This window comes from Crocodylus porosus, unplaced genomic scaffold, assembly GCF_001723895.1.
Source record: "Crocodylus porosus isolate Cpor-Errol unplaced genomic scaffold, CroPor_comp1, whole genome shotgun sequence".
Classification (NCBI taxonomy): domain Eukaryota; kingdom Metazoa; phylum Chordata; order Crocodylia; family Crocodylidae; genus Crocodylus; species Crocodylus porosus.
The window spans coordinates 17758411-17785308 of record NW_017728943.1 but is presented as its reverse complement, the minus strand read 5'-3'; the positions used below and the strand labels follow the sequence as shown (position 1 = coordinate 17785308).

The window sequence follows — 26898 nt, the reverse complement described above, 5'->3', positions numbered from 1 at the left end:
AGGAGGGGTGTTGAATGGGCAGAGGAGAAATAAAGCAGATGGAATTCGTGTTAAAGAACAGCCACAATTGCTCTCCAAAAACAAGAAAAGAAAAGCGAACGGGCTTAAAGGAGCGTAGGGAGCGGCGTTTATCCAATTAGCAGGGTTGTCAAATTGAATTTATACAGAGATGGGGGGGCTAAGGGGGGGGGAAATTAAGTGCGTGTGGGGGGCCAATATATTGAAGAAAAGACATGGGTTTTTTTTCTTTCTTTTGCTGCCCCTGCACTCTGGCAAGGAGGTTTCATCCGTTTTAAGGTCTGAGGCCATTTTTGGAGAGGGGCAGAGGATCGCGGAATATGCTGTTTGGGTGCAAAGTCTCCATTTGGGGCAAGAAGTGGAATAGAGAGGGCTGCAGCAATGAGGAACTGGTGACGGGAAATAATTACATCACTTTTTTTTTTACCTTGCTTTGAATCTGGAATTAAATTGTTGAGTAGATTGTTGAACTGTTGAGCAATATTTGATTTGACGCCTCTGGAAACTAAAGGCCCTGGTAAGCTGACAAGAGAAGTCCCGGGACATGCCTTACTATCCCAACTGGGAGCGACTATTTGTGGGCAGAGAGAGGAGTGGTTCAGCCTCTGCAGCCAACTCAGCACTTACTGGGCCTGCCAAGACTGCCAGCAAGCAGGCTTCCTGGGGCCTGCAGGATGGGTGGCTGTTCACGAGCAGCTGACTTTCATTTCAAAGAGGTTGCTGAAGAGATGTCAGATAATGCTGATACTCTGTCACTACTGACCTGGGCCAGATTTAAACAAGCAAGGCAATGTTCCATAGCCCATTGCTATTTCCTGGGCCATTTCATTCAGTCCCTCCACAGTGGTACCATAGCAGAGACTGTAGTTGGAGTGAGACTGCAAAGCCAGTAGTCTCATGTTAAGGAAAGATAAAACGCCCCATAACACAGATTGTAATATTGTAACATTATAAGATTTTCATCTGGGGTTTGGTTCTGTTTCTGTGAAATATTCTGCTCTGATGTGAAGCCCAATTTCTACCATGAGCCTGCTTTATACCTTTAGAGAGGTACTTTCATGCAAATCCTGCCTTGTAAAGCCCTCTGATGATCCCACTCGTAAAACTAGCCCCCAGTTTACAAGGCAGATCCATTGAGCTGCACATCTGTGATGCTCTGCTTACTCCTAAGTATTTTTCAAACATGTTAACCTCATAATGCTACAGGAATTTAATATTTCTGCATTGCGACTGCTCTACAGGTTCTAATCTCGCTAACAGCCATCAAGAGTCACGGAGGATCAAAGCCTGAAGCTGTCCCCCATCATTTAAAATTATTTATTGGAGGGGTGGGGAATGTCCCTATTCTTAAGAAAGTCCATCCAAAAAACCTGCATGAATCAAAGGTTAGAGTGCAACAGCTAAACCTCAGAAACCCAAAACACCAAAGTTAAGGAGGAAACCCCAATCCTAATTTTGCTCCATGCAGTGGGATACAGACTTCAAATAATGTAGTACAATATCATACATTTTTTTTTTTTTCTACAGTCTTACAAACGCCACTCAACTTTGATTTCGACCCCAGCTCTCCCAAACATTTTGGTCCATTCAGTGCGTGTTACTGCTGTTGCAAAGAAGAACCATACTTTTCCCACAGCTGCACTTCCTACTCATCAGACTCCTCCAGGGCAGCACTTGTGGCCAATATTGTGGCTCCGGTGAGAAGCACTAAAATTAAACCCAGTTTGGCTCTTTGGTAGGAGATTGAGGAGTTAACTTGCTTCCTAAAAATTCTTGCCTCTTCTGTGGCACTTTTCATTTCTGGTATTTCACAGTTTATTAGATAAGGCTCAACTAGGAGTCAGAAGGCCTTGGGTTCTATTTCCAGCTCTGCCACTGGCTAATAGTATAATCTTGGTCAAGTCGTTTCCTTTCCACAGCCTTCAGTTTCCTGTCTGAAAATGTGGCTGGCAGGACTGTTTTTTTTTTTTTTTTATTAAGTGCTTTGGAGATCTACAGTTGCAAAGGACTATTGAAGTGTTATGTGGTGTTATTTATTATTTGCATTGCAGCTGTACTGGCTAATGATCCCAGCTGAGATTTGTGCCTTGTACCAGGCACTCAAGGGTGTAAGAGATGATTCCTGTTCTGAAGAGCTTAAATCTGATTAGACAAAAGCTAAGAGAGAGGTCTAGTATTATTCCTATTCTACTGAGACGCAGAGTGTGGCAGCAAACTGCTCAGTGTCACGCAGTGCAGCTGCAGCGCAGATCTCGGGGGTCCTCCTGTTCAGCGACTTAATCACAAAAAAATCCCACTTCTCTGAAGGTAAATTATTCCTCCATTCCCTCACTTGCATGAGGAAGAAACAGGTTGTCCAACAGGCTGGAACAGCCAAAATCTGGTCTCAGCCCATGAACATTAATTCTGCCTGTCCCATCAACTGCAGATAATCGCTTAAAATCTACAGATGTTCCCAGGTTGCTACATTTTGTATCTGGATCTACAGCCAGACTTCCCCAGTGTTTGCAGCCTGGGCTTTTGAGCAGACTGGCCTCTCAGAAAACCCATGTGCACAGACTGGTGCATCTGACCTGAGGCTGATGATGTAAACTGGCCTTCTGCCTTAACTCCCTTGTAAATGTCACCAAGCAGCAGAAGAAATGGGTGATTTACTCTCTTGCCCGTGACCACTGAATTCATACCCTGGTTTCTCTGTCATGTCTGACCCCTGCGGACTACAAGATAAGTGTGTACTGCTAATTTTGTGTGCAGTTCCACTAAAGTGTAGTCTAGGGTTCAGCTGCTACAAGGTGGCATTTACGAGGAGGCCGAGACAGGAGTCCCAGTTTCCACAGGCTGCTTCAGCTCAAGAGGTGCTGGGCAAAATCAGTGCAGCTAGGCCTTTTAATGGCAGCTCAGCTTTGCAGCTTGTCATGGGGAGAAGGGAATCTAAATGCCCAAAGGAGATAAAAAAGGGGGACTTTGTATCTTTTTGACCAGAAGCTATACTGAAAGTCAGACTACCCTTGGAGAAGCTTCTTTAACTTGAGCTCCTTCTCTGTTCTGTTCTGGTGTCCATTCCACCACAGGGAAATCCATCAGCATTGTGCCAGGCTCTTGCAGGTACAGGTAAAAATAAAATCTGAAAGTAATGCTTAGCACTGCTGTTGCACCTTTTGTCCTCAGATCCCAAAGTACTGAAGGGGAAACTGAAGCATAAAGATTACATATCTTGACCAAGTTTACGGAGTGAGTCAGTGGCAGTGGAATCAGTGCAAAACGCTGTTCCCATTCCTCTGCTCTAGTCAATCATGCTACCAAGCTATATTGATTTCTTCCAGCCCAAGCACTGGTGGGGGAAGGAGTTCATAGTCCTCCCAAAACAGGACGGACTCTTGTCTTCAGTGCTTTCCTGCTTTCACTTTGCTTTTCGTTTCTTCTTCCTGACATACCTTCCTTCCAACCTGGAGCTATAAAGAGCACATTCATGTCCAAGAGCAGAAACCAGGGCTGCTTTCCATTTGGAAACCTTATAAATTACAAACAGTGTGGTAGCAACAAGAATTGTTTGATTGGGCCTTGTTAAGCAGGAGGGGGCCTGGAGCTCTGGGCAGCATTTCCTCAGTAAAACCTTCAGCTTGTAATCAGCAAGCACCTCTGTTGCTGCCTGTGTTTAATGCAAATCTCTCTGCTTCTCCTCCCTCCTTTCTCTCTCTTCTTATTACTTTGCTGTCTTCCCTTCTCTGGTTTACCTACCCCCACCCTTCCCATTTCTTCTGTGCAGTGTGTGTGTGGGGCAGGGAGCTTGGTTGACAGCTTTTACACTTCACACATCTGATGAAGCCCTCGTTAATCTCACTCTACTAATGGCCCAGCCTTTGATTTACTGGGCTGTCTGAAAGGGACTTACTACCTTCCCTCCACTGACAGGAAATTGTTATTTTAACCTGACAGGAAAGCATTAAAAAAAAAAACAGTGAGAGAGGAGAGCCTTTCCCCCTGTTGAAGCCCCTTAAATTATTTTAACTCTTTCTTTCCCAGAGCAGCTACTGAGGCCTAAGGTGGTGTAGGGACTCAAGGTCTTAATGATTGTTGGAAAGAGGTTTTGCAAGAAAAAGGGGAAGTTTCTCAGGGAAAAAAGAAAAGGAAGTTAAGAGCATTTTGAGTGAGCCCCATTGTCCAGTTGGGTAGAAAGATGGAAAGTAGTTCATTGAAAACCTGTGATTTCCCAGTGCCAGGGGACCACATGCCCTGGATTTGCAAATGAGATGTAATGGGGGAATTGGGGTGGGTTATTTCCTTAAGTTGAGAGCTGAGCTTTTTCCCTTCAGCCCCTCTCTCTTACCCAGGTGCAAAGAAAGCCAGGGTGGTGACAGAACCTCAGTTGACAGAGGCATCTACTTTTTTTGTGTTTTTGCTCTGTGTTTAATGCAGACAGCTTCAGGGCAGATTTTGCAGAGCCACTGAGCTCCCACTTAGGCACCCAAGTGTCCAGATACTCAGATGAGCCTGATATAGGCTGGGAGCTGAATGCTTTTGCCAGTCTGGTCCTCGATGTTAAGCAGTAGTCGTGAGTTCGTTAATTTTCCATGTTTTATGCTATGTGTTTACTTTTTTATCAGTCCTAGCTAAAAAAGGAAAGGTCAGTATCCTTGTGCCGGTGCTCTAGCAGAGGTTTGGAGAATTATCATACCCTTGAGTTGTGTACCACTCTCCATCCCACACCAAATCTCTTGAATCTACCAAGAACACTGATTGAATTTATTGGTCTCTCTCTTCAGCCACCTGTGGCCCTCCTTCATTTGGTGGACTTTGTCAGTTTGGTAATTAATTGTGTATGCACATGGTAATCCTAGCTGTGAAGGGTGTATCTATCCATCTTGGTTTGTTGCCTCTGTGTAACAAGCGGAGATGTGTTTATGAGAATTACAAGGTGGTCTTGATCAGAACTCCCCTTCTCCCAACAGGTATTCCACAACATCTCTTTCCTTTTAACGTTCATTCCTCCCTCTGCCAAAACATGGTGAAACCAGAGAGGTGAAAGCTGGTTTGCTCTCCAGAAGCTTTCCAGAACTGCCAGGGCAGACTTAAATCGGCCCCCAAATTGTTTTGAGTTTTGTTTTGCTTTGGGGTCCTGAAAACCATTTATTTTCTTCTTATATCTAATAAACCAATGTTCCAGCCCTAAGCTGCTTGACAGATGCTCTGTGCTGGGGACATTATGTTCTCTTTAGCAAAAGCAACATAACTCACTTCTCTTTCCTTTTTTATTTAAAACAGTCATGACAAGAGGTAGGTATTAGGGTAGAGTGATAACTGTGATATAAAAGCCTCATGCTCTTCTCCAGACTCCAGGATACCAGTTGCAGTTAGCTACTTGATATCACCATGGCAAAAAATGTCATATGCTAGCTTCCAGAATTAGTCCAGGCTTTGGCTTCTGCACCAGCACTACCAGCAGTTTTAGTATTAATAATTTTGAAACTCTTTTTTTAATCGGCACCTTGGGGCTGTCAATTCCAGGTACTAAGTATCACTACAGAGAGAATGTGGCTAGAGGGTATTCAAAACGCATATTGTTGCATTGTCTGATGGGAACGTTTCTCCTTTCCTTAAATCCCCTGCCCTTGGTTGAAGGTAGTTCCAACCTGCTGTGGGTGTTTGAACAATTCACCATAGGATAACAGGAGGCAGGGCTTTGCCTTATGTCTGCTGCTGTGCAGTAACTGTTCATTTGCCCCACAGCAAGTGGAGGATAAACCCATTGCAACTTATTCCTCTTTTTTCAAAGGGCAGGTTGTCATGGTTTAGCTTCCACCTACCAAGGGCATGCATGTAGACCATTTTTATGCAACAAGCAACGTGCAGTAAAGCCCCACTTCTTTTACCCTGTACTAAATTGTTCTCATGTCCACACCCTTATTCTGGAATAAGAACATCCACACAGGGAATTAATTGAGAATAGGTGTTCAAGAGTAACTCCCCAGGTAGATGTGTCCTTAGATCAAATAGAGAAGTGTGCTTGAAACAGAGCTGTGGATTTATTGATAGATCCAGTGATGACTGGGTGGAGGACATATATGATGGTTTCTCCCCTCAGCCTGTCATAATCCCTGTTTCCCAGGAGTATGTGTACTTGCAAGGGGAAAAAAAACCCTCTTTATTTGTTTTCCCATTAAACCAAAATACTGTCTCTATAGTCGCAGCCAAGATGAAAGTCAACCCAACAGATATCCTAACCCACACTCTGCTAGGAATGCTTATGTTTAGCTCCTGAAAGTCATGGTGTGTGCACAGTGCTCAGAGCCTGATGTATGTCCATGCATGTGCGATTCTGTCTGAGACTTGTGATACCTGACCAGCTAGGTGAACTTTGACATGTCCAGAGCATGCTAAAGAGCAATACTTTGTGAGGCACAGCACACCTATTCTATGCATGCAGTACACAGAAATGGATGCAACACAGCTACCCTTGAGCAGCACTAGGTATGTGGCATTAAATGCAGCCATGACAGAGCTTACCATTTTAAGGCAATTGCATTGTATCTATCTCTAGCTTGAGCACACATGTGGTGGGCAGGCCCTTAGACCCCAGATTTCAGAAGGGCCCACAATTCCTTTAATGCCTTTTTGTATCTATTTCTTCTATCTGAAAAAATGAGGATGACAATGCATTTTAGTGCTTTATTGGCATCTGTAAAATGATTTGAATGAATTGTTTAAGAGAAGGTGCAAGTATTCTGTTATATGTGGCCCACTTTTGGCTTTCTGCACCTCTCAGGAGCTTAATTGGTATTGGAGCAGCCCAGAGCATTGTTTTGCATTGGACTCTGGCCAGGGTTTGCCCTTCCTCTTGTAAAGTACCTGCAGAGAGTCAGTGATATCTGAGTTGGGATCAGGCATGGAGAGAAGTGCCATTGAGCTGACTTCTGTAATGTGCTTGGATCTTCAGTCTCGGGGATTTGCCAAGGATTGACAAAGATTATGAGGGACTTGTTTGACACCCCTTTCCCCCCACCCCCCTCGTTTTTCTTTCCTGTCTTCTGCAGGACACCACAGGAAGCCACAGCACCTCCTTGAGTCTTCTGGGGCAACTTATGGGAACCCTGCCTGGGCCCTTCTGCTCCAGGCTACGCTGCATGGGATGACAATGACACCTGGAAGGAAGAGACCAGTGGCCACCATCCCCTGCCTTATCCTGGCAGCTGCTAGTTGCTTTGCTAATTTGGGTGAGTTCCATACCATTCCCATTTTTGCATTCTGCAAATGTAAAACAATTCAATAACTGAAGATCCCGAAGTGCCTGTGGGAGTGGACTCTGCTTTCCATCCCCAAAGCATCAAACTCCTCCCCACCCCCCAGTTGTAAAGGGACCATTTGCACTGTCATGTACTTGCAGAATGTGCAATTGACCCTGGTTCCTTATCCTTCCAAGGGAAAATGTCCCACTACAGAGGGAAATATGTCCCAAAGAGAATCCACACACCTGGACACAGCTCCCTTCCTTTAACCTTGGAGTCATCATTGATGCCAAGATGAACATGGGCCAGAGTGTGGGGATGCAGTCAGGAAAGCTAACCATACCTTGTCAGGCATCCACAGATGCATCTCAAGCAGGTACAAGGAGGTGATCCTCCCCTTCTATGCGACACTGGTCAGGCCGCAGCTGGAGTACTGCGTCCAGTTTTGGGCGCCGCACTTCAAGAGGGCTGTGGACAACATGGAGAGGGTCCAGAGGAGGGCAGCAGAGCAGGTCCTATGAGGATAGGCTAAGGGACCTGAACCTGTTCAGCCTCCAGAAGAGAAGGCTGAGGGGGGAATCTAGTGGCCTGTTACAAACTAGTCAGAGAGGACCAGCAGGCACTGAGGGAGTCCCTGTTCCCCCGAGCACTTCTAGGAGTGACTAGAAATAATGGTCACACACTGGTAGAGGATAAATTCAGATTAGACATCTGTAAGAACTACTTCACAGTCAGGGCGGCTAGGATCTGGAACCAACTTCCAAGAGAAGTGGTGCTGGCTCCTACCCTGGGGGTCTTTAAGACAAGGCTAGACAAACACCTGGCTGGGATTGTTTGACCCCAGTAATCTTTCCTGCCATGGCAGAGGGTCGGACTTGATGATCTGCTCAGGTCCTTTCCAACCCTAGAAACTATGAAACCTGGGCCAACCAAGGTCCAGCATCCCCATCTTCCTGCTCTTCTTAAATGGCCATTGGCCTATTGGACACAATGTCCACACCCCACACACCCACGATTTTCATTGCAGTGGGAAAGGGAGAGCTCCAGGCTGCTTTCCTGCCATTTGTAGGGAGCCCACCCAGGAAGTGTAAAGAAAGTTTCCTGGAGGTGGCGGGGGGGGGGGGCTTTGATTCAACATTGCTTGAAGGCAGTGCACTGGAGATAATTGGTGCTGAGGTTACAGACTCCAGCAGATGAGAGAGAAGCCATTGCTTCCCTGTCTTCCCCTAAGCTCAGATCAGAATGAGCCAATGGAAGAGCCAGGAGTTTCATGACTGCATCTTGACCAAGATGAATGGTGCACTCTGATGGTCAGGAGAGGCCAGTATTTTTCATGAGGGCAAAGTTTTTGTGGCTTTACCCCAAGTAGAGTGTTAATGCATTCTTACTTCCGTGCTTTGCCGCAGGCTCCTGACATTTTTCTATGGTACTTTCCTCCTTAAAGGAGGCACCTTGATGAGGGCTTAGGCAATTCGATGCATCCCCAAGCATAAGTGATTCCCCATGTCAGCTTCAGCCACAGCTGAACGAAAGCTGGAAACAGCAGTTTGAACAGAAACCTGGAATCCAAACATTGCTTGAACTTTCAGGGTCAGAATTACACCCTCCGCTTTCCAGTAGATCAAGCCAGACCCCTGGATCCCAGCATATTCTAAGCTCTAGGGTGCTCCATATCGGGAGCCAAGCTTCTCGGTCTAGCTCTCACTCTACCTGAGACGTAATCATGGCACAGTTCTAAGAAAGGCTATGTCTAAAGAGATGAGAGGAATCTGTCAGCACTAGTGGTGCTTGCCAGGCAGAGCAGGATGTGACAGCAGAGGAGCTCATCTTCTGTTCTGTGTGCTCATGCTCACATGTATTTCATCTTCTCTCCCCATCCACTGCATAGGCGAGTCTCTGCAAGTCACGGTCCAACCTGCCTCCATCGTCCAAAAATATGGTGGCGTGGTGAGTCTGGGTTGTGTGGCAAACCCCACAAGAGTGAACGTTACCTGGAGATTGAATGGGAAGGAGCTGACGGAGTCAGACGAGGTGCTGGGGATTCACACCGAGCCAGGGAAACTCGTCATCCTTGCTCTCAACAACCACACCGTAGGCCGGTATCAATGTATCGCTCGTGTACCTGAGGGGGTTGTGGCCAGTGTCCCAGCCACAGTGACGTTAGCCAGTGAGTAGCTTTTGTCCTCTACCATCCCTTCCTTTGTTTTAATCCCTCATGTTGATTGGGACTTCAGTCCTGGGGCTGTCAGAGCTTGTGATGCAGTGGGATAGACTGGTCCTGGGGTAACCATTGTGGCAGTAGGAAATCTTAGTTTGCTCCCAGGCTTTGAGAAAAGCATATTACTGGAGCATACTTGAGGGTGTGGGTGGGTAAGGAGTGCTCAGGGGCATTCTTTCTGGGACACATTGCCACTGTAGTGTAGACATACGATAAGGCACCTAAATATCGCTGTGGTATCTGAGTGAGCTTCTTAGTCATTTAGTTCACTACTGCCTTATTGACTGCAATTACCACTACCAAAAAAATCCCTTAATTGACCATTTTTCTTCTCATCCCATGATGACAGAGGAGTATGGCCATTTGATACATGATGCGCACACATCCATAATACCCACCTACGGCCATGTAACTAACTGGTCAACATGTCTTTTTAGTTGTCTCTGTCCTTGATCCTCAGAGAATGAGATACAGTTACAGTGCTTGCCTAGTGAGTCTTGGCTCTTAGCTCAAGCTAAAAGACCTCCTGTTTTTTGCTTGGCAAGTCACTAGTTCAATGCCTAGAGCCAGCCAAGACGGCAGCTATCACAGCCACATTGTGGTGAGATGATTCAGCTGGTTAAATTGAAGGATTCTCTTATGCCACCAGGTTGGTAGTGCAGGCACTGACAAGCTGACCCTTCTTGCATCACCTGGAAGAATTAAGAGGCTCCCCAAAGAAGGGACAAGGAAGTAAAAGACAGTTAAATAACTAAGACAGCATCCCCCCCAGAATTGCTCTAGACATTTGCTAGTGGGTGAGTCTGCGAGAAGAACACTGTTACCCCAGTGGCCAAGGTACAGAGAGCTGCCTTGTAACCTCTCTCAGCTGGTAGTGAGAGGGCCTGATGGAGGGTATTGGGGAAGGGGATTTGTCTCAGAAACTGAGGGAGAAGAGATGTTTGTGCAAAACAGGGGCTGGTTTTGTTCTAACGCCAAGAACTATTGGCTTGTCATCGAGACATTAATCAGAAGTGAAATGTTTAGGCCGGGCTGGGTGGGAGGGAAAAAAGAGAAAGCGAGGGAGAGTGAAGTGGAGCTGCAGTTACTGCGCGCCAAGGCTGAGTAGGAGGGGGAGGCCATTCCTGGGTTGAATCCATGAGGGGATTTGGCCTGGGCTCTGCACTTAGATTAAGTTTCGGAGAGCACATTCCAGAGCAGAATGGGGGCTGTGTTTTGCTGGTGGCCTGATAGGGGAGGGGAGAGGTGGATGGGATTACTGAGGGCATGGTTTGCATTTAGGAAAGATGAGGAGAGCAGCACACGCACCACTCCTTAGTACCGTTGTTTGCCTCTGGGCCCTCCCTAGTGTTCTCTCAAATGTCATTGCTTAGACAAAGCCGCTGTTGTTCCATCTACCTGGGTGCTACCTTCCCCTTCCAGCTCTGGTGACTGAAGGGAGCCATCTCCAGCAGTGGCTGAGGTTGAGCAACTAGTGTGCAGGACAGTCCTGCTATCTCCCTCTGGACAGATCTAGTCTAACCACATCTAGTGTTGGGCTGGGACCCTGGGAATTGCCAGAGGGCTGATTCAGGTTCATCATCTTTGCCCTGACCTGTACCAAGCCAGATAGCAAATGGTGAATGGTAATGCTCCAGGCTTCCACTTAGTACCTCCCTGCCAATGCAACTCTATTTCTTGCAGCATTTACAAAGCCTTATACAAGGTGTAAAGGTCAAGGAGGCAAATGGTCCCTGGCTGGGGCCACTGAGCTGGAACCAGGAAAGGGAATAATGAGTGAGATTTTACCACTACTGCCAGCCTCCTGCTGCTGAGAGGAGGGAGGAGGACCAGAGGCTGCAGCAGGAGGGTGAGAGATTAATGGCTTTGCCTCCTCCCATAGGGGGGGATAGGACACTGATGTCACTGCAGGGATCTTGAGAACTGATGCTGAAGGTGGGTTAAATGAGCAGGTGACATCCCATGGGACTCCACATCCCCTTCCCCACAAAGTTTCAGTGCTGTGTGGAAAAAAGGCTGGTTCCCTCTGGAGCATATTGACACCCAAGAGGACCTCCCACTGATCCCCGCAGTCTTTGAGAAGAGTGATACAGGGACACAAGACAGCTCCCAGGTGTTGGAGAACCATGAAATAGATCCCACCTTGGGAAGAACTGTCTGGAAGGGGAAGAGCCTTCTTTCCTGTCTCAGGTAGGAGAGGTGGTAAGTGATCAGTCAAGAGCCGTCGTTTCAGTAGCAGCTTGGTACAAGTCTGAAACACCACGTGCCAATGATAAATGCAGGCACTGATTTACGGTGTAGTCCATGATTTGTGACTGGTTTCCATCATCCCATCTTGTATTCTTTCTCCTACCTCTGGAAGATGAAAGCCAACTATATAACTGCCATGCAATGGTTTGAAATGCTCCAGAGCAGGCTGTCAGTTATGGGATAGGCAAAAACCTGGATGGTCTTTTGGAGGGACTGTCCAGCATGTGTTTGGGACCTGAGCAACTGTGTCCCAGGACTCCTTCCAGCTTCAGGACTCAATAGGGGCACTGTAAGAGCTTTAGCCTGATCCAGAAACAATGTGCAGGAGAGAACTGGGATTGGGACATGCATGAGAAAAACAAGAAGCAATGTTTTTTCAGGGTATGATTTTATTTTATTTTTTTTTTTATTATGAGCTGGGGTAACGAGAGCATTTTCTGTGCTTTCTGGCAAACTCTTAGATACTTGTAACCCTCAGCCTTCTGAAAGGGATCCCTACAGTCCCCCATAATTATATGCATACTTAACCCACTGATAGTCTCTGGTGGCCCTGTTCACAAAGTGGATTAGCCCTGGCAATGTTTTTGACCTGTTGGCAGCTGTAGTTTAGCATTGGGACTGATGCCTAAGCTGATCTCTGTTCACCCTGCCTTGGAGGACTAGTTGAAACTAGCAGCTAATTCCTGCAGCAGAGATGAAATGACTGTTGTTTTGTAGCCCTGGGGGGAGATAGGGATTTGCAAAAGAGGTTGAGAGATGGATTTCTTAAAGCAACAGAAAGAGCATCACTTCCGTAATAGTCAAAGTCTCAGACGTTGCTCAGCTGCTAAAAGGTGAGTGGCGGGAAGGGTCTCTTGTTCAAATTGGCTTGACCCCTCTACTCACAAAGCACTAAATAGACTATGGTAACTTTGATCACTATAAATCCTAGATCCATTTTGAAAGGTAATCTGGAGATTAAAGCTCTGTATCCCGCCTGCAGGTCTCTGAGCTGTCCTCTGTCTCATCCCTTATAATGGGAGTGACTAGCCAGCCTGAAAGGATTATGCATGGTCACATGAGTGCTGAAGTGTGGATTGAGACTCTGTAAAGGTTACCTGGTGTGAGCTTGTTTTTAATATTATTTTATTATGTATGAAATATATCTGTAGCCTCTCCCCAGGGGGCACATATTTTATCATACCAAAATCTTCATTTCCAAACCACTTTTTCTTGTAGTCTCCTCAGGATGCTGTATCTGTGTCCTCCCTCCCCAGTCCCCACAGCAGCCTCTGGGCCAAAGTCAGCAGGGACATGAGCCTGTCAATGTAAACAGGTGGTGGAGGGGAGGTGGGTCTAGGGCACCTAGCAGGAACTTACAAAATAAGTAAGTAATAGGTCCCTGTCTGCCTTAGTTTGTCCCCATGGTCTCCCCAGCGCATCCATAGCCAAATATAGTACTGATGAAAGCTAGTGTAGCAGCTTGGACAATGGTAGTGATGTGGCCATTATCATATCGAGATGATTTCAGTCTATCCCATACCCCATTTCCCTTAGCCCCCATCTGAATGTCAGGTATCCATGTATAGCTGGGCTGGTGGAGGGTCATCTTTGGCATAAGTGTGAGGACAGGGCTCAAATTCATGCTTCTTGAGCCATAGTGAGATGTCTTCCCTGCTCTGCCACTGGGCCACTGTCTTTTCTTGGGAAGAGGGGATAAAAGGGAGAATTTTTATGGGGGAGGGGTATACATATTGGAAATGTGGAATGGGCTTCCAAGGGAGGTGATGCTCTCCCCTACCTTGGGTCTCTAAGAAGAGGCTAGATAGGCATCTGGCTGGGGTCATCTGACCCCAGTACTCTGACCCCATGCCTGGGCAGGAAAGACTCGATGATCTGTTGAGGTCCTTTCTGACCCTAGCATCTATGAATCTCTGGGAGTGGAGCAGATCATTCCATAAGCCTCTCAGGATCTGTGAGCAAAGGTAGCATAGTAGCTCTCCGCCTAGGGTGAGCCCATGGGGGCGAGCCTAGTGCAAGTGAAAGTGCCAGCAGGCAGTGACCCCTGCCACGGGTCAGGCTTGAAGTCCCTTAGGAATTTGCAGCTGTCTTTTACAGGCAGCCCCATTCATTCTCCTCCTGTCTGGGCCTCTCTTCTGATGACTCCCCTGACACAGTAGAGGTGGGGAACTTCAGCTCCATATTGAAAAAGGATTTGCTTGCTGGGCTTGGCTCCTCCAAAGGCCTCCTGCTCCAAGGCCAGAGGTGAAGTGAGGAGGGGAGGGAAGGAAAACACAGGTGGTGCTTCCTGAGTCTGTCAACACAAGGGAGGCAGGCTGGCAGTGAAGATGAGGTGTGGTGGTTGTGATGTGACACCCAGCCAGACCTGGTGTGTGTGCACGAGGAGGAATGTGGTATTGGGTAAGGTGTTTGGAAGGGGTGGTATGAGGGCATTACAGGATAAGAGTATATGTGAGAGAGGGTGTGATGAGGTCTGTGTGTAAGGAGGTGTTTGAAGGGTGTCTGTGTCTTACCACTCGCATCGTGTGTGTGTTTGGAGTGGGAGTTGCTGTGTGAGGTGAGGATAACCATGCATGAAAGGAGTGGAGGGGGAATGGGATTATGTGTGCGTGAGAGACAGGCTTTTGCTATGCTGCTGTGAAAGGTCTGTCTGTTGCTTTTCATGTGGAGCAGAGCAGCAACTGAGACGCAGCTCTGTGCAGGCAAAAGCTTTACCCCGCTAGGGCTCTGGCAGCCGCAGCAGGGATTAGTGAGGAATACCTGACCCCTCCTTAGTGCTTCAGGGGCCTCAGTCTTGACTGTTTCCTAGTCTTTGAGGCTCTACCACCCTGCAGCAAGCCTGCTCTGCCTCTGACATGAAGGGAGTGGGGAAAGCTGTATTTTTGCTTTAGTTCTTCAAGGCCTCCCACTTCACCTGGCTTGATCTGATCTCTCATCTGGTCAGTCCCCTCACATAGTCTCCAGCACTGGAGTATCCTGTGATGCAAACTCCTAACCAATAGCTAACACTGGTTTTAGCTTTCCCCATCACTGGGCTGAGGCACAGACAGGCATGGAGGGTGACTTCCTTTCTCTGATTAGGGTCCTTCCTAAAGGAATCCAGTGGCATCTCTGCACTTGTTCAAACATGGAGCCAGCATGCCCAGAACTCCCCATTTACTTTCCATCCAGCAGTCTCCAGTCTCCATACTGACACTGGTGTTTTAAGACACCGCAGCTCCCATGTAAACAGATGGGGATTTTAGGGCAAGGTTTGAATGGGCTAATCAGGCAGATGCATGGGAGGATTAGAGTGGTGGATATGGGGGGCACAGCCATGCAAGAAGAAGAAGCAAGCCAGGTGGTACAAGGCAGATATTGTCTCCCATTTAGCTTTGAGAGAGACTCCCGAATCCTGTCCTCCAGAAGGGTCCTGGGCTCCTTCCCACTCCTCTGATGCCTCCACACAGGTAGGGATGGGGTTGCACAAGTAGCATTGGCCTTAGCTTCTCAGCAGTGCCACACCATGGCTCCATCCCTCTGTTGGCCAGAACTGTTTGCATGGGTGCCATCTGTGCAAGCACATGTACACACACAGAGGGAATGAAGGGAATGTAGGTTCAAACTTTGTAGGCCTAAGGAAAAGCTCATAAAACTAAGTGGTGTTTATAGGGAGCAATTGTTTATGGTAACAATTTGGCATTCAACTTTTCAATAAACAATAGTAAAAATGGTTTATTCTGTGTCCCAAGCCTGATGCTCCATATCTCTCCTTTCCTGTGGTGCCTTGCTGTCTCCTCAGTCACTGCTCTGGGGTGTCTTCCCTCCTGGTCAGGATCCTTTCTGCTCAGTTCCTTAACCCCAGGGCCTTTTGCCAGTCCCTGAGACCAGGTTGAGTGGCTGAGCGATGAAAGGAGGAAGGTTGTGCTGGTTTCCTTCTCTGGTTTGGTACAAGAAGGAGTTGTGAAACCAAAGAGTTTTGGCATTTCTGGAACTCTGTGGGCATACAGCCCCCTTAATGTTTTTGCCATCTCATGAGCCCTTGGCTCTACGCCTTCATAGATTCATAGATGTAGGGTTGGAAGGGATCTTGCAGATCTTCTAGTCTGACCCCGTGCCCTGGGCAGGAGAGAAAATTGGGCTGAAATGACCCCAGCCAGGTAAACGTTGAGCCTCCTCTTAAAGAACCCCAAGGTAGAAGCCAGCACTACTTCCCTTGGAAGTTGTTTCCAGATCCTAGCCACTGTGACCGTGAAGTAGCACCTTCGGATGTCTAGTCTAAACCTACCCTCTAACAACTTATGGCCGTTATTCCTTGTTACTCTGGGAGGTGCTCTGGGGAACAAGGTCTCTCCTATTCCCTGCTGGTCCCCCCCTACTAAGTTTATAGACAGCTACAAGGTCCACCCTCAGCCTTCTCTTGTGAAGGCTGAACAGGTTAAGGTCCCATAGCTGCTCCTCGTAGGGTCTTCTTGGGAGACTACACAGGAAAATTACTTGTGGTTAAAGTCACGTAACAAGTCAGCGGCCTAAAATAAAACTCCTCAGACTTGAATCCCAAATCTGTGTGTTTTTATCTTTCTGTACTACCCTTCTACCTCTGTTTGAGGTACCATCTTGTACACAAAAAAGTCTTTTAATTGCAGAAGTCTCACTGTAGTTTTCCATCTCCTAAAGAACTAAGTTCCCTGGCAAGCTGTCCTGCATCAGAGCTGTTGGTCTGTTCTTTCTCCTAGCTTGCTGGCTTATAGACCTCCCCTCTCCTGGGTTTCTCTCTGTGTAGGTATTTGCCTGCGTTGCTGGAGCCTGTGCCTTGGCTCTGAGATCTTAATTTGGCTATGATGAATTCAGACCACCAGGGTGGACGTTACTTTTCCTGATGCTCATTTATATTTTGTTGAACAGAGAAATAGATGTGATGTGGACAGGCAAACACTTGGTGCTCACCTTTCCTCCATCTCTTCCCATCTTTGCTTCACTTGCTGTTTTGTCTCTTCATCAAATTTTAAAGGAAGAAAGAAAAGTTAGGTCTCTTGTTCCCCACTAATGAGGAGGAATCAAATGTGCTCCAGACATCCTGCACATTAGGAGTTAACCTTCATCTGGCTTTAATACCCAGTGGAAACATGGCTCCCATCCTCAGCTTGTCTTAAAGGATTAATCATATTTCTGAAGTTCACTCTTATTCCTTTTTATTATTAATAGTATTTTAATTGAATGATGCCAAGAAATTCCTGAAGTATTAAGCATGTTCACTGCAAATCATTTTTATGACATTACAAAACCTCTCCTCCCTTTTTTATCCTCCTGCCTTCCTCTCCCCTTTTCTCAAATCTGAGCACTAAAACACTCTCCAAACAACCAGCCTGACAACTAATACGTTTTACATTTGGGGAGGTTTTTTACCACGTTGCCAAGAGAGCTGTTTTTTATTTAAAATTACAAAGAATATTGCTTTAATCAGAAAGTCTGTTTGAGAAATTTCATGTCACTTTTCCATGACTGTGGGTGGGAGAACCTTGGAGCCAGAGTTGTCTTTGCAGTTGGAGCACTGGTATAAATCCCAAAGAACAAAAACACATTTTTCCGCTCTCCCAGGCTGCCAAGGGAGGGTCATGTGTAGTCCACAATCCCTGTGCTGTTCTCTGTTTTCCAAACGGCCTCAGGTTACAACACCAAATAGTTGTACTGGTCCCAGTTGTATGTGCCCAAATAGTTGTAACAGGCAAAATAATTGTTCTATGATGACAACATGCTATTGTGTTGTGGTTGGTCAAAATGCACTGCTGTAACGCAGTGGTTGGAAGCAGCAATGTGGGCACGTCTCAATGCCCTGTCTTACTATTTGGAAAACATGCATTATTGTGACGCTACTGTATAGAAGATGAACTTTTATTAAGTATTAATGCAATGACATTGCTGGAGGTGTTGAAGATCTACAGCTTTTGTACCACCAAAACAGTACACCTCTACTTTTCCTGGTACATTTCTACTTTTGTAGGGCAAAGACACAGCCTACCACGCAGCTTATGCTACAACAGGCTGAAATAAATATTGGTCTTGAAGGACGCTCAAAAGAGTTTAATTCACATGTGAGAAGAAACATGCCTGAATTTATTTGTGGTAAGCTTGAGCATCTTTTTAAACATGGGTTGTGTTATTCCATCACCTGGCTGGTCAAATTGTTATCAGAAACTAATGCAGCTGAAGATCAAAAAACAATGTAGTTGGGTGGTTCAGGAAGCTTGATTACTGACCTTGGTGTAAGAGCGATTGTAGGCTCAGCTGATGTGTGTTTTGGAAATGTGGTGTTCTCCATGGAGCTCCTGGTGCTTCTCTTTCATCATTCACATGTACACTAGGACACACATGCTAGGAACAGGTTTGGAAATGGGTTTCTGTGAGTTTCATTGGGATTGTCTAGTCTTAGATCCTGTGAACTTGGCATGCCTGCCATGACCAATTTGCGACTGGAACTGTTAGCATCCCCTTGGTATTTACTCTGATTCACTTTAAAAAGACAGCATTTCCTCCACTATTTTCCCATCCCAAAAGGAAGAACAATGTATGTTGTTACAGCAAAATTTCTATTATGAGGCAGTGGCAGACCCTGAGTGCACCCAGAGGTTGACTTAAGGTTTTCTAGGCGGGGACAGCTGTGCAGAATGGTGAGGGGGCAGGATGTGGGTCAGTCAGCTCATGAAGACTGGTAGAGAGTCCTTGAAATGTTTCCATTATGGCCTCTCTGGCTCATGTGGAGTTGGTCAAGAAATGCTGCTGGAGAACTGTTGTCAGCAGGGGAGGAAGAAAGTAGCGGACTGGGCCAGGGAGGGCGGGCTGGGTGAATAGCCCTGTGAAAACATTTCCTCCTGATGGATTTCTCAAATGTACCAGCAGGCAGGCACAGGCAGGTGTCATGTCAAATGCTTTCCCTGTGAAACCTGATCCACCCCTCTCCGTCTGCTATTCTCATTCTCTTTCAAGGCCGCTTCTCTCGGTTGTTTAGCCCCCAGGAATGTGGCGTGCACTAAGGGACTGGGCCTGGTAACTGGTTTAGCAGAGAAAAGACCTGGGACAAAGTCCAGTTCCTGACTACTCTGTTTCCTGCTATTTTCCAGTCTTGGTAACAACCATTTTAATTTTCATGTGCAGAACTGCTTTTAGAAGCTGCTAGCTGTGTTCTGTTTTTAATACCATCCCCACCTCCACCATCTTCCACTAAGCAAACTAGGATGTAAGAACATCAGGTCATCACAGTAATCTAGTGGTTAACCAGCCTTTGGCTGTAGAGCATTTGACCCGGGCATGAATCCCATGTGTGGAGATGTTTGTTGTTCAAGCAACAGAAGAGTGTGACGTGATTATAGTCAGAAAAGTGGGCTCTGAAGAAGCCTCTTTCTTTTCATGTTCCATGTTATTTCTTTCCCCACTTGCTTGCAAGGTGGGAAGTCTTTCAAGTTTGTGAGTTGCAATAAGAGTCTTGTTTTCCCTTCTGTCTCAAAGTACTATGGGTAAACCTATTGAATCTGTCCTCCTGCACTCATCAGTCTAATCATACAGTCTGGAGTGTTCCTATAGCCTTCATCATACTATCCAGGAGCTCAGTAGGCCGTTTAAGCTTTGTCCATGATGGCTTTTATACCTCATCATCTAGTTCTTTGCTCTTCCCTGGTGTCTTTGCCCCCGGCCCATGTGTAGTGTGGTGCTCTCAAACTATGCAATCAGCATTATCGCTGAGGACATGCAGGGTGCAGCAGAGCCAAGTTTGTCTTCCACAGCTACTTCAGTGTTAAAGTTCCTAGCAAAGTGTGGCAGAGCAGCGAAGACATAATCTGAAGATAAAACAGTCTACAGAGGGAAGATTGGGATAGCAAATATTTCACCTATCTCCAGTACTTTCCCTCAGAGGATCTCAAAGCATCTCATGGACACTGATGAATTAAGCCCTGTGGTGTGACATCTCTGGGATGTCATTATCCCCTTTTTGCTAAATTAAGACCATCTTCTCCTGGTTCACAGAAAGAAGATAGTGTTTGGCTCATAAGGAGCAGATCAAGGGGATATTGTTTTCTAACCATAATCATATTCCAAGTGTTCATGATGTACAGTAATTCTGTTTCCTCCGCGTTCTCCATCCTGTGTACTCTCTTGGAAGGGACTAATCTCACGATGTTAAACCTGCTTGTTATAGCTTCTTGGTAGAGTGCTACCGTTATGTTTGAAATGGCACCCTCTCCATACCTTTTTTTCATTTGCTTTTAAGTTTCTCAATAAGTTCCCTTCTCTGGCTAAAAAATTTCCTGCCGAGACACTGCCAAGAAGTAATTTATTCACAGAGTCTCATGATGAGCTGTTTTTGGAGTTATTCAGTCATAGAAATTAAAAAAAATAAAATAAAAACAGGCCAGTTCCATTAATTGCTGAGGGCAGCGCTTCAACACCTAATCTGTTCCAGGATCACAATAAAATGGAGCCTCTGACTCCAAGCCTAAGGTGGTGAAAGTTGTATTCCATGGAGGGTTTAATCCTTGCACCAGAAAGATGACCCAAACTTGACTAATGTTCTGCACCAAACTAGTTTTGTGTGCAGGGACATCAAAGTCCACACTGGCTGTGTTGGGGTGCTAGAAAATTGAATTGATTTACTATCATACAGTTCTTTGAGTTCTTAGACTGCATGAGCCTGCTGTTCATGTACTCATACATGCATTTAATTACTGTATTTATTTAAATACAAGACAAGGTTCCCACCCCTCCGCTGGCTTGGGGGAAAAAGGGAAAAAAGCCCCGCATCTTGTAATCGCATACAATGAAATATAACTAAATACACGGTCTATCACTAAACTGCTGCCAAAAGCAGCATGTGTTCAGCCATGGAAACTAACTATGAAGTTGATTAAATGCAGCCAACACTGAGCATAGCTATAAAACACATGGTCCATATTAGGCAAACATGCTGATGGAAATCTTTATTTATTTGATTTATTTATTGCATGACCCTTAAAAAAGGGCAGTTGTTCCCCTGGAAGGGATTAAGCACCAGGCCTGGAGGTACTGAAGTACCAAACTAGCACACAGTAAGGCCAAAGCAAGTTCCAACACCTGCTCTGGTGCCAAAAATGCTGATGGGAACTTACTGCAGGGATAGGTTAGTGCAACCTATCTGAATAAAACATATGGTAGTACCTATTGATTGCAGCCCCCCAGCATGACATTGCATACAGTTCACCTGGAAATCCCTCTGTTGGCCCTTCTCTTCGCCTGGCATATATGATTAATGGGCCCCTGCCCTCCATGAGGTGAAGCTGGATTAGGTTCCCTGAGCCCTATCTGCATGTATATTTTTGGAGTGTTCCAGACAAGAACACCCAGGTTCAGTTGTGAGTGGGGCCTAATTAGTGCACAGATTATTTGGGGGGGATCTGAAGTACACGTACATACTGAGCAGTGCTGAGCTATGGAGGTCAACGTGACTTGAAATGCTGTTGACTCTGGGGCCTACCCCAGTTAGCTGTGTGATAAATTACAAGCTTTTGGCTTTGGAGCAATATCATGCAGTTTGTATTACATACAAGTAGGTGCCAAAGTGTCACTCAAAAATATGTTTATGGAGTACATGTGCTGAAACTGCAGCAGTGTCCAGAAAAAAAAAAAGTTTATCCAGAATTGATGCTTGTTACCTAAGTGCATGGGTAGTATATGCAAATTGCTACAGCCCTGTTTAATTTCAAGATTATCATTTTTAAATTTGCTCCTTACTTTGATGTGCTCAGGCAGAGCCGGGTCTGGCAGTAGGAAGGGATTACCGGGGAAAAGGTTGGGGTTGGGAGGAAGCAGAAAGCAAAGGGCTATCTGACCCCCCAGATTTATTTTCCCTGCTGTAGCAGTGGGAGGGGGAAAAATTCAGGGCAAACCTCCAATAATTAGATTCTGTGCCTGTAAAATTATAACAAATTTTATAAATTTTTCATATATAGAATCTAATTACGGGGGGAGGGGTGTCTTATAATCAGTCATCTATTCAAGTAAATATGGTAACTAGTTATCTGGGATAAATGAGGGAGAGGACTTATTGCATGTCAGCTGCTCTGTAGTCTCTCTCCTTGTGCCTGCTCTTACCCTGTTGTGAGTGCGATTTAACCCATTGTAATGTAGGCCTCTGTGAAACAGTGGGTGCATCTACATGAGGCACTTACTTTGCAGTAGCCTAATAACACTGCTCATTGCATGCTGGTCAAAAGCCATGCTAATAAGCTACTGCACAGTAACCCTCACAAAAAACTGTGTACCAGCACTACTGCACAGTAAATGTAGTTCCTGGGCATTCAGTTAGTACTTTGTTAAGGAAGTACTAAATTCATTGTGCAGTAAGTACAGTGCATTAATGAACATGTAGACTTGCCTAGTGGTAAGCAGTCACTTACCACAGAGTAAAAGCGTACACATAGCCAGCTACTGCAGAACAGCTGATGCACTGGTTTATCTCAGTCACTTTTCATATGCATTCATGTCCTTCATTCTCTTGTTCCCTATTGTATTGGAAGGTTCGCTTAGTCACGTTGAAACCTATGTTCTCTGCCTCACTACTGCGTCTTGCTGTTACCATCCTTTCAACAGATCTCAAAGACTTCAAATTTGATGGCCAGCATGTGATTGAAGTGGATGAAGGGAACACAGCCGTCATTGCCTGTGACCTGCCTGAAAGCCATCCAAAGGCCCTGGCGCGCTACAGTGTGAAACATGAGTGGCTGGAGTCCTCCAGAGGTATGATGCATTCAGGGACAAGGAGGTGGGATCCACCATTCTGTTTGTTTCTGTTTCAGTGAGCTGTGCCTTCTTTTCACACCCTTTGGCAATGTATTAACTGTCCTTACAGATTATTGCAGTCATGCAAGCTCCCATCCTGATCCCTTTAATTCTCATCCATCAGAAACTGAGGTCCTATGAAGTCTTGCCACCCATTCAGTTACTATGGTCTGTTATTCACCAAGTGTTTGACCACAACACCTTGGCTTATTCCTAAAGTGCTCAGGGCTCTATGATGGGCCCCTATCCATGTTTTTGTCTGGCCCAGGACTGCTTGGCTTCCAAGATCAAGCAAGCAGGTGTACTTAGTCTGGCACAGCCACCCTCCTTCTCTGCCCTCTGCCTGATATTTATTGTTATCCCAAGCCAGCTGCTGAGCACAGTTCCTTTGCATGGTGCCAAAGAATCCAGGTTCAACAATGATTTACAAAAAGAAAAAGGAAACAGAATGAATTGAACATGTCCCAGTTTGGTTTTTATTCTGAATTATTCCTCTAGCATGTCTAGTGAGAGGGGGTGGGTCTGAAACAGAACTCCAGGTCTGAACCCCAAGGGAGTTTTGCAAGCCAGATCTGAACTCTTCTGGTTGAGTCCATCTGTCATCTGTATGTGCAGTAGTTTGACTTCCTGAGAGGCTTCATTTCCTTCCCAGTTCTTTCTTTTTTTTGCTCTGGTTCCAAGATGGAGTAGGATAATTTCCAGGAGGACAGATTTTGTCACTGATCCATCCCCCTCTCTTTCCCTCTTCCTTGTTTACCATAGCCCCTTGTTTACCTTTGCCCCTCTCCCCACCCCATCCTTTTGGGTATATTGGCTATGCTTATGGCTAAAAGCCCTCTCTCTCTTCTTTTTCCTTCCAGACAACTACTTGATTATGCCATCTGGGAATCTTCAGATAGTCAATGCCAGTCAAGAAGATGAAGGAACTTACAAATGTGCTGCCTATAACCCCGTGACCCAAGAAGTGAAAACCTCTGTCTCCAGTGAGAGGCTCCGTGTGCGACGTAAGATGCTCCCTTTAAAAAAAAAATTGTGGTCCCTGGCGTCCTAGCTATCCCTTCTTTGCGTGAATTTCCTTCATCTTGGTATTTCTTGATCTCTGAGTGTTTGTCTGTTCAGCACCTGTGTTCTAGTATTACAGTCTTTTTTTTCATGGACTGGCAGTGTTAGGATCAAGCAAACTTACTTTAGCACTGTATTTTTGACAGCAGAAGGCTGTGCAGTCTATTCTCTGTGCTACCCCTGCTGTCTGTGTCAGTGTAGACTAGGGAACTGTTATTCCCTCTGAAAATATTTTGACTTTGACCTGGGAGCTAAGAGTCTGCACCCTTCTGCTAAATTGTATCGGCTATGGATGGATTCCCAAGGATCAGCCATGTTTCTCAGCTTGGAGGGTGCCCCTGTCTGTCCTCTTGTCGAGAGGAATCAATCTGAGGTGCTGCTACCTCAGGCAAGTAGTCTCTTGTGTCCTCCTCAGGCTCCATGGCAGAGGCAGCTCGGATAATCTACCCCACAGAGGCTCAGACCATCATCGTCACCAAGGGTCAAAGCCTCATCCTGGAATGTGTGGCCAGTGGGATCCCACCTCCACGGGTCACTTGGGCCAAGGATGGCACCAATGTCTCTGGCTACAACAAGACCCGGTTCTTGCTCAGCAACCTCCTGATCGACACCACTAATGAGGAGGACTCTGGGAGCTACAGCTGCATGGCAGACAATGGGGTGGGCGAGGCTGGAGCTGCATTCATATTCTACAACGTTCAGGTGTTCGGTGAGTCCTGCTGCAGCCTGCCGTCCCTCCCTCCTAGCAGAGCCTGGGCATTCCCTTGTTGCCTTTCTCAGAGGAAAGTGTTTCCCTATTACACTGTATAAGCTGAGGTGAAACACTCCTCACTGGTGTCCACATTTGTGGATTGTCCCAAGGAACCAAGCATCCTCTATCTGAGGGCTCCACCATGAGCTAGAAGGATGATAGTTCCCCCAAGGGAGTCCCATCGCTTGTCATTTATCTGTATTTAGCACAGCGTTTTCTGGGGTGCCCCTTACTGTAGTATCTGACACTGCCCAGCATGGTGGAGACCTGAGCAGGCATTAGTGGAGTATTTTTCTCCCCACTCTGCATAAGGAGGCTCCATATAGGGAGGGAAGAAGTTTTCAGAAGGGAAGTTTCAGGCATAGTCATGCAAAGTTTTTCTTTTCTGATGGGCATCATCTCAGACTTACCCCGGTTTCATTTGAACACACTGTTTCATCCAGGAGCTGATCTCTTGAAACCCCAGGAACCTCTTGGTAGTGGTGTTGGCTTTTCCTCTGTGGAAAATGATAGGCAATTGTGTATCACTGCCTGATTGTGGACACTGTCCACACTGTCCAAGTGATCTCATAGAGCTACTACAGAGCAGACTGGACAAGGGGGAGCTCTGTGCAGCCCTCACGGGAGGAGGAGAACTTTGGTTGACTGAGGACCCATCATCTCTGATTCCTGCTTGAAGGGAATGAATTGGATCATAATCATGTTGCGCTAGTGCTCGCGCAAGAGCTACCAGGGGCTTCTTGTTCACTGTTTTCTGCCCTACAGAACCTCCCGAGGTCACCATGGAGCTGTCCCAACAGATCATCCCCTGGGGTCAGAGCGCAAAGTTCACCTGCGAGGTGCGAGGGAACCCCCAGCCCTCAGTGATGTGGCTGCGCAATGCCATGCCCCTCTCTTCCAACCACCGCCTCCGGCTGTCCCGTAGGGCCCTTCGTGTGGTGAGCGTGGGGCCAGAAGATGATGGGATTTACCAGTGCATGGCTGAGAATGAAGTTGGTAGTGCACAAGCTATGGTGCAGCTGAGGACTGCTCGGCCAGGTGAGCCTTCAGAGGAATCTGCCAGCCCAAATGCTGGGGCTTTAAGTAAAGGGGCCAATGTACAAATCAGGTTCTGGAGCCCTGGAGAGCATAGAAGGGCAGTCATTCCTTGCTCATCCTGTTTGTGTTTCAGCTGTCTTGCTCTTCTGGCACCTTCATCCCTGATTTACTGGGCATCCCCAGCTCCCTTTTTCTCACTGGAATCTGTTATCTCACAGGCTGTGTTCCTAAGTACTCCCTACTTCCTGAGATAGGAATATGGGGCCCCAATGGGACTGTCAGTAGTAAGAGAGGTATTTCAGAGCTTGTATACGGCTCCCTTCTCCTGTGTTTAGGCCCCTCTCCTGTTTCCATGTGTCCCATTATCATTGGAAGGTAGGATGTGGGGGGAGGATGTGAAGAGCTTGATTTAAGAAGAATTAAATGTGAAACTTGGCCCTTGTTGGGCACAGGAACAACTTACCACTGGATGCAAGGGATAGGGATTTCTGTCACTGCGGGCTAAGCTGCACCCAAATTAGCTGCAAGTTACTGCACAGTAAGAATGTGCACATGGGTACTTCCCACAGAGCAATTAATGCTGTAAATACTTGCCCCATTTTACCTCGTGTTAAGCTGTCAGAGTACCCACTCTGACAGCCTTTGGCACAGTTGGGCTTTTTGGGAGGCTCAGTTCTGCTCTCCCCCAGGGAAGGTGGGTAGTCTCTTAATATCTCTGTGTCCACCAGTAATTTTCTCGTGGCATTTGTTCTGTGTCCCTGCTCCACCGCTCCATCCCCACTTGTCTTTTAGGAGCAACTCTGAATCCCTGGAGAGACTCCAAGCTGAGCTCAACTCAGCCACCGACACCCACTTCTACTGACAATGATAAAGCCGCACCACTAACGCCGGGGCCTACCCCACTGGCTGCTTCTCTCCAGTGCACAACTAACAGAGAACAAGCATCTCCAGCAGAGGCCCCCATCATCCTGAGCTCTCCCAGGACATCCAAGACAGACTGTTATGAGCTAGTTTGGAGACCCCGGCATGACAGCAGGGCCCCCATCCTCTACTATGTTGTGAAGTATCGCAAGGTACTGCCCTCTGCATTGCTCCTCCTGTAGATATGCATGCTCAGTTTCTCATATGAGGTACTTACTGTCCCCTTGCTTTTGTTACTACGTTTCCTGGATCTGACTGATCAAGTCATGTGTAGCAAGGGCAGACTAGATAGAAAATCTCTGGCCTTATCTATAAGGTTAGCTTAATATGCCTAGCAGGAACACTGTCTGGGCAAGCTGTCCCCTAACCCAGAAGGGTTACTTTTGAGAATCTGAGCCAGTGTCTTAAGCCCTAAATCAACAGGTCCAGTGGCCACTCTAAAATTTTGGGATGTTGTTGAAACAAAAATTTATTTTGTTTTTTTTTAATTTACAAATCATAGAATCATAGAAGTCGGGTCGGAAGGGACCTTGTAGATCTTCAAGCCCCCCCGCCTGGGCGGGAGAAAAAGACTGGACTCAAATGAGTCCAGCCAGGTAGGCATCAAGCCTCTTCTTAAAGACCCCCAGGGT

At 46.5% G+C, this 26898-nt stretch overlaps 1 protein-coding gene across 3 annotated transcripts in view; it reads left to right on the top strand.

Moving 5' to 3' along the window:
- Positions 1-26898, top strand: part of BOC (BOC cell adhesion associated, oncogene regulated) — an 82834-nt gene that overhangs the window by 37615 nt on the left and 18321 nt on the right. For 2 of the 3 annotated variants that reach the window (XM_019548808.1, XM_019548807.1), the window contains exons 2-8: positions 7050-7229; positions 9130-9408; positions 22306-22452; positions 23355-23498; positions 23972-24265; positions 25073-25345; positions 26138-26418. In XM_019548808.1, coding sequence (XP_019404353.1) covers positions 7145-7229; positions 9130-9408; positions 22306-22452; positions 23355-23498; positions 23972-24265; positions 25073-25345; positions 26138-26418 — 1503 coding nt within the window. In that variant the 5' untranslated portion in view covers positions 7050-7144. The remainder of the gene's footprint in view (positions 1-7049; positions 7230-9129; positions 9409-22305; positions 22453-23354; positions 23499-23971; positions 24266-25072; positions 25346-26137; positions 26419-26898) is intronic. The other variant, XM_019548809.1, reaches the window with a different exon arrangement.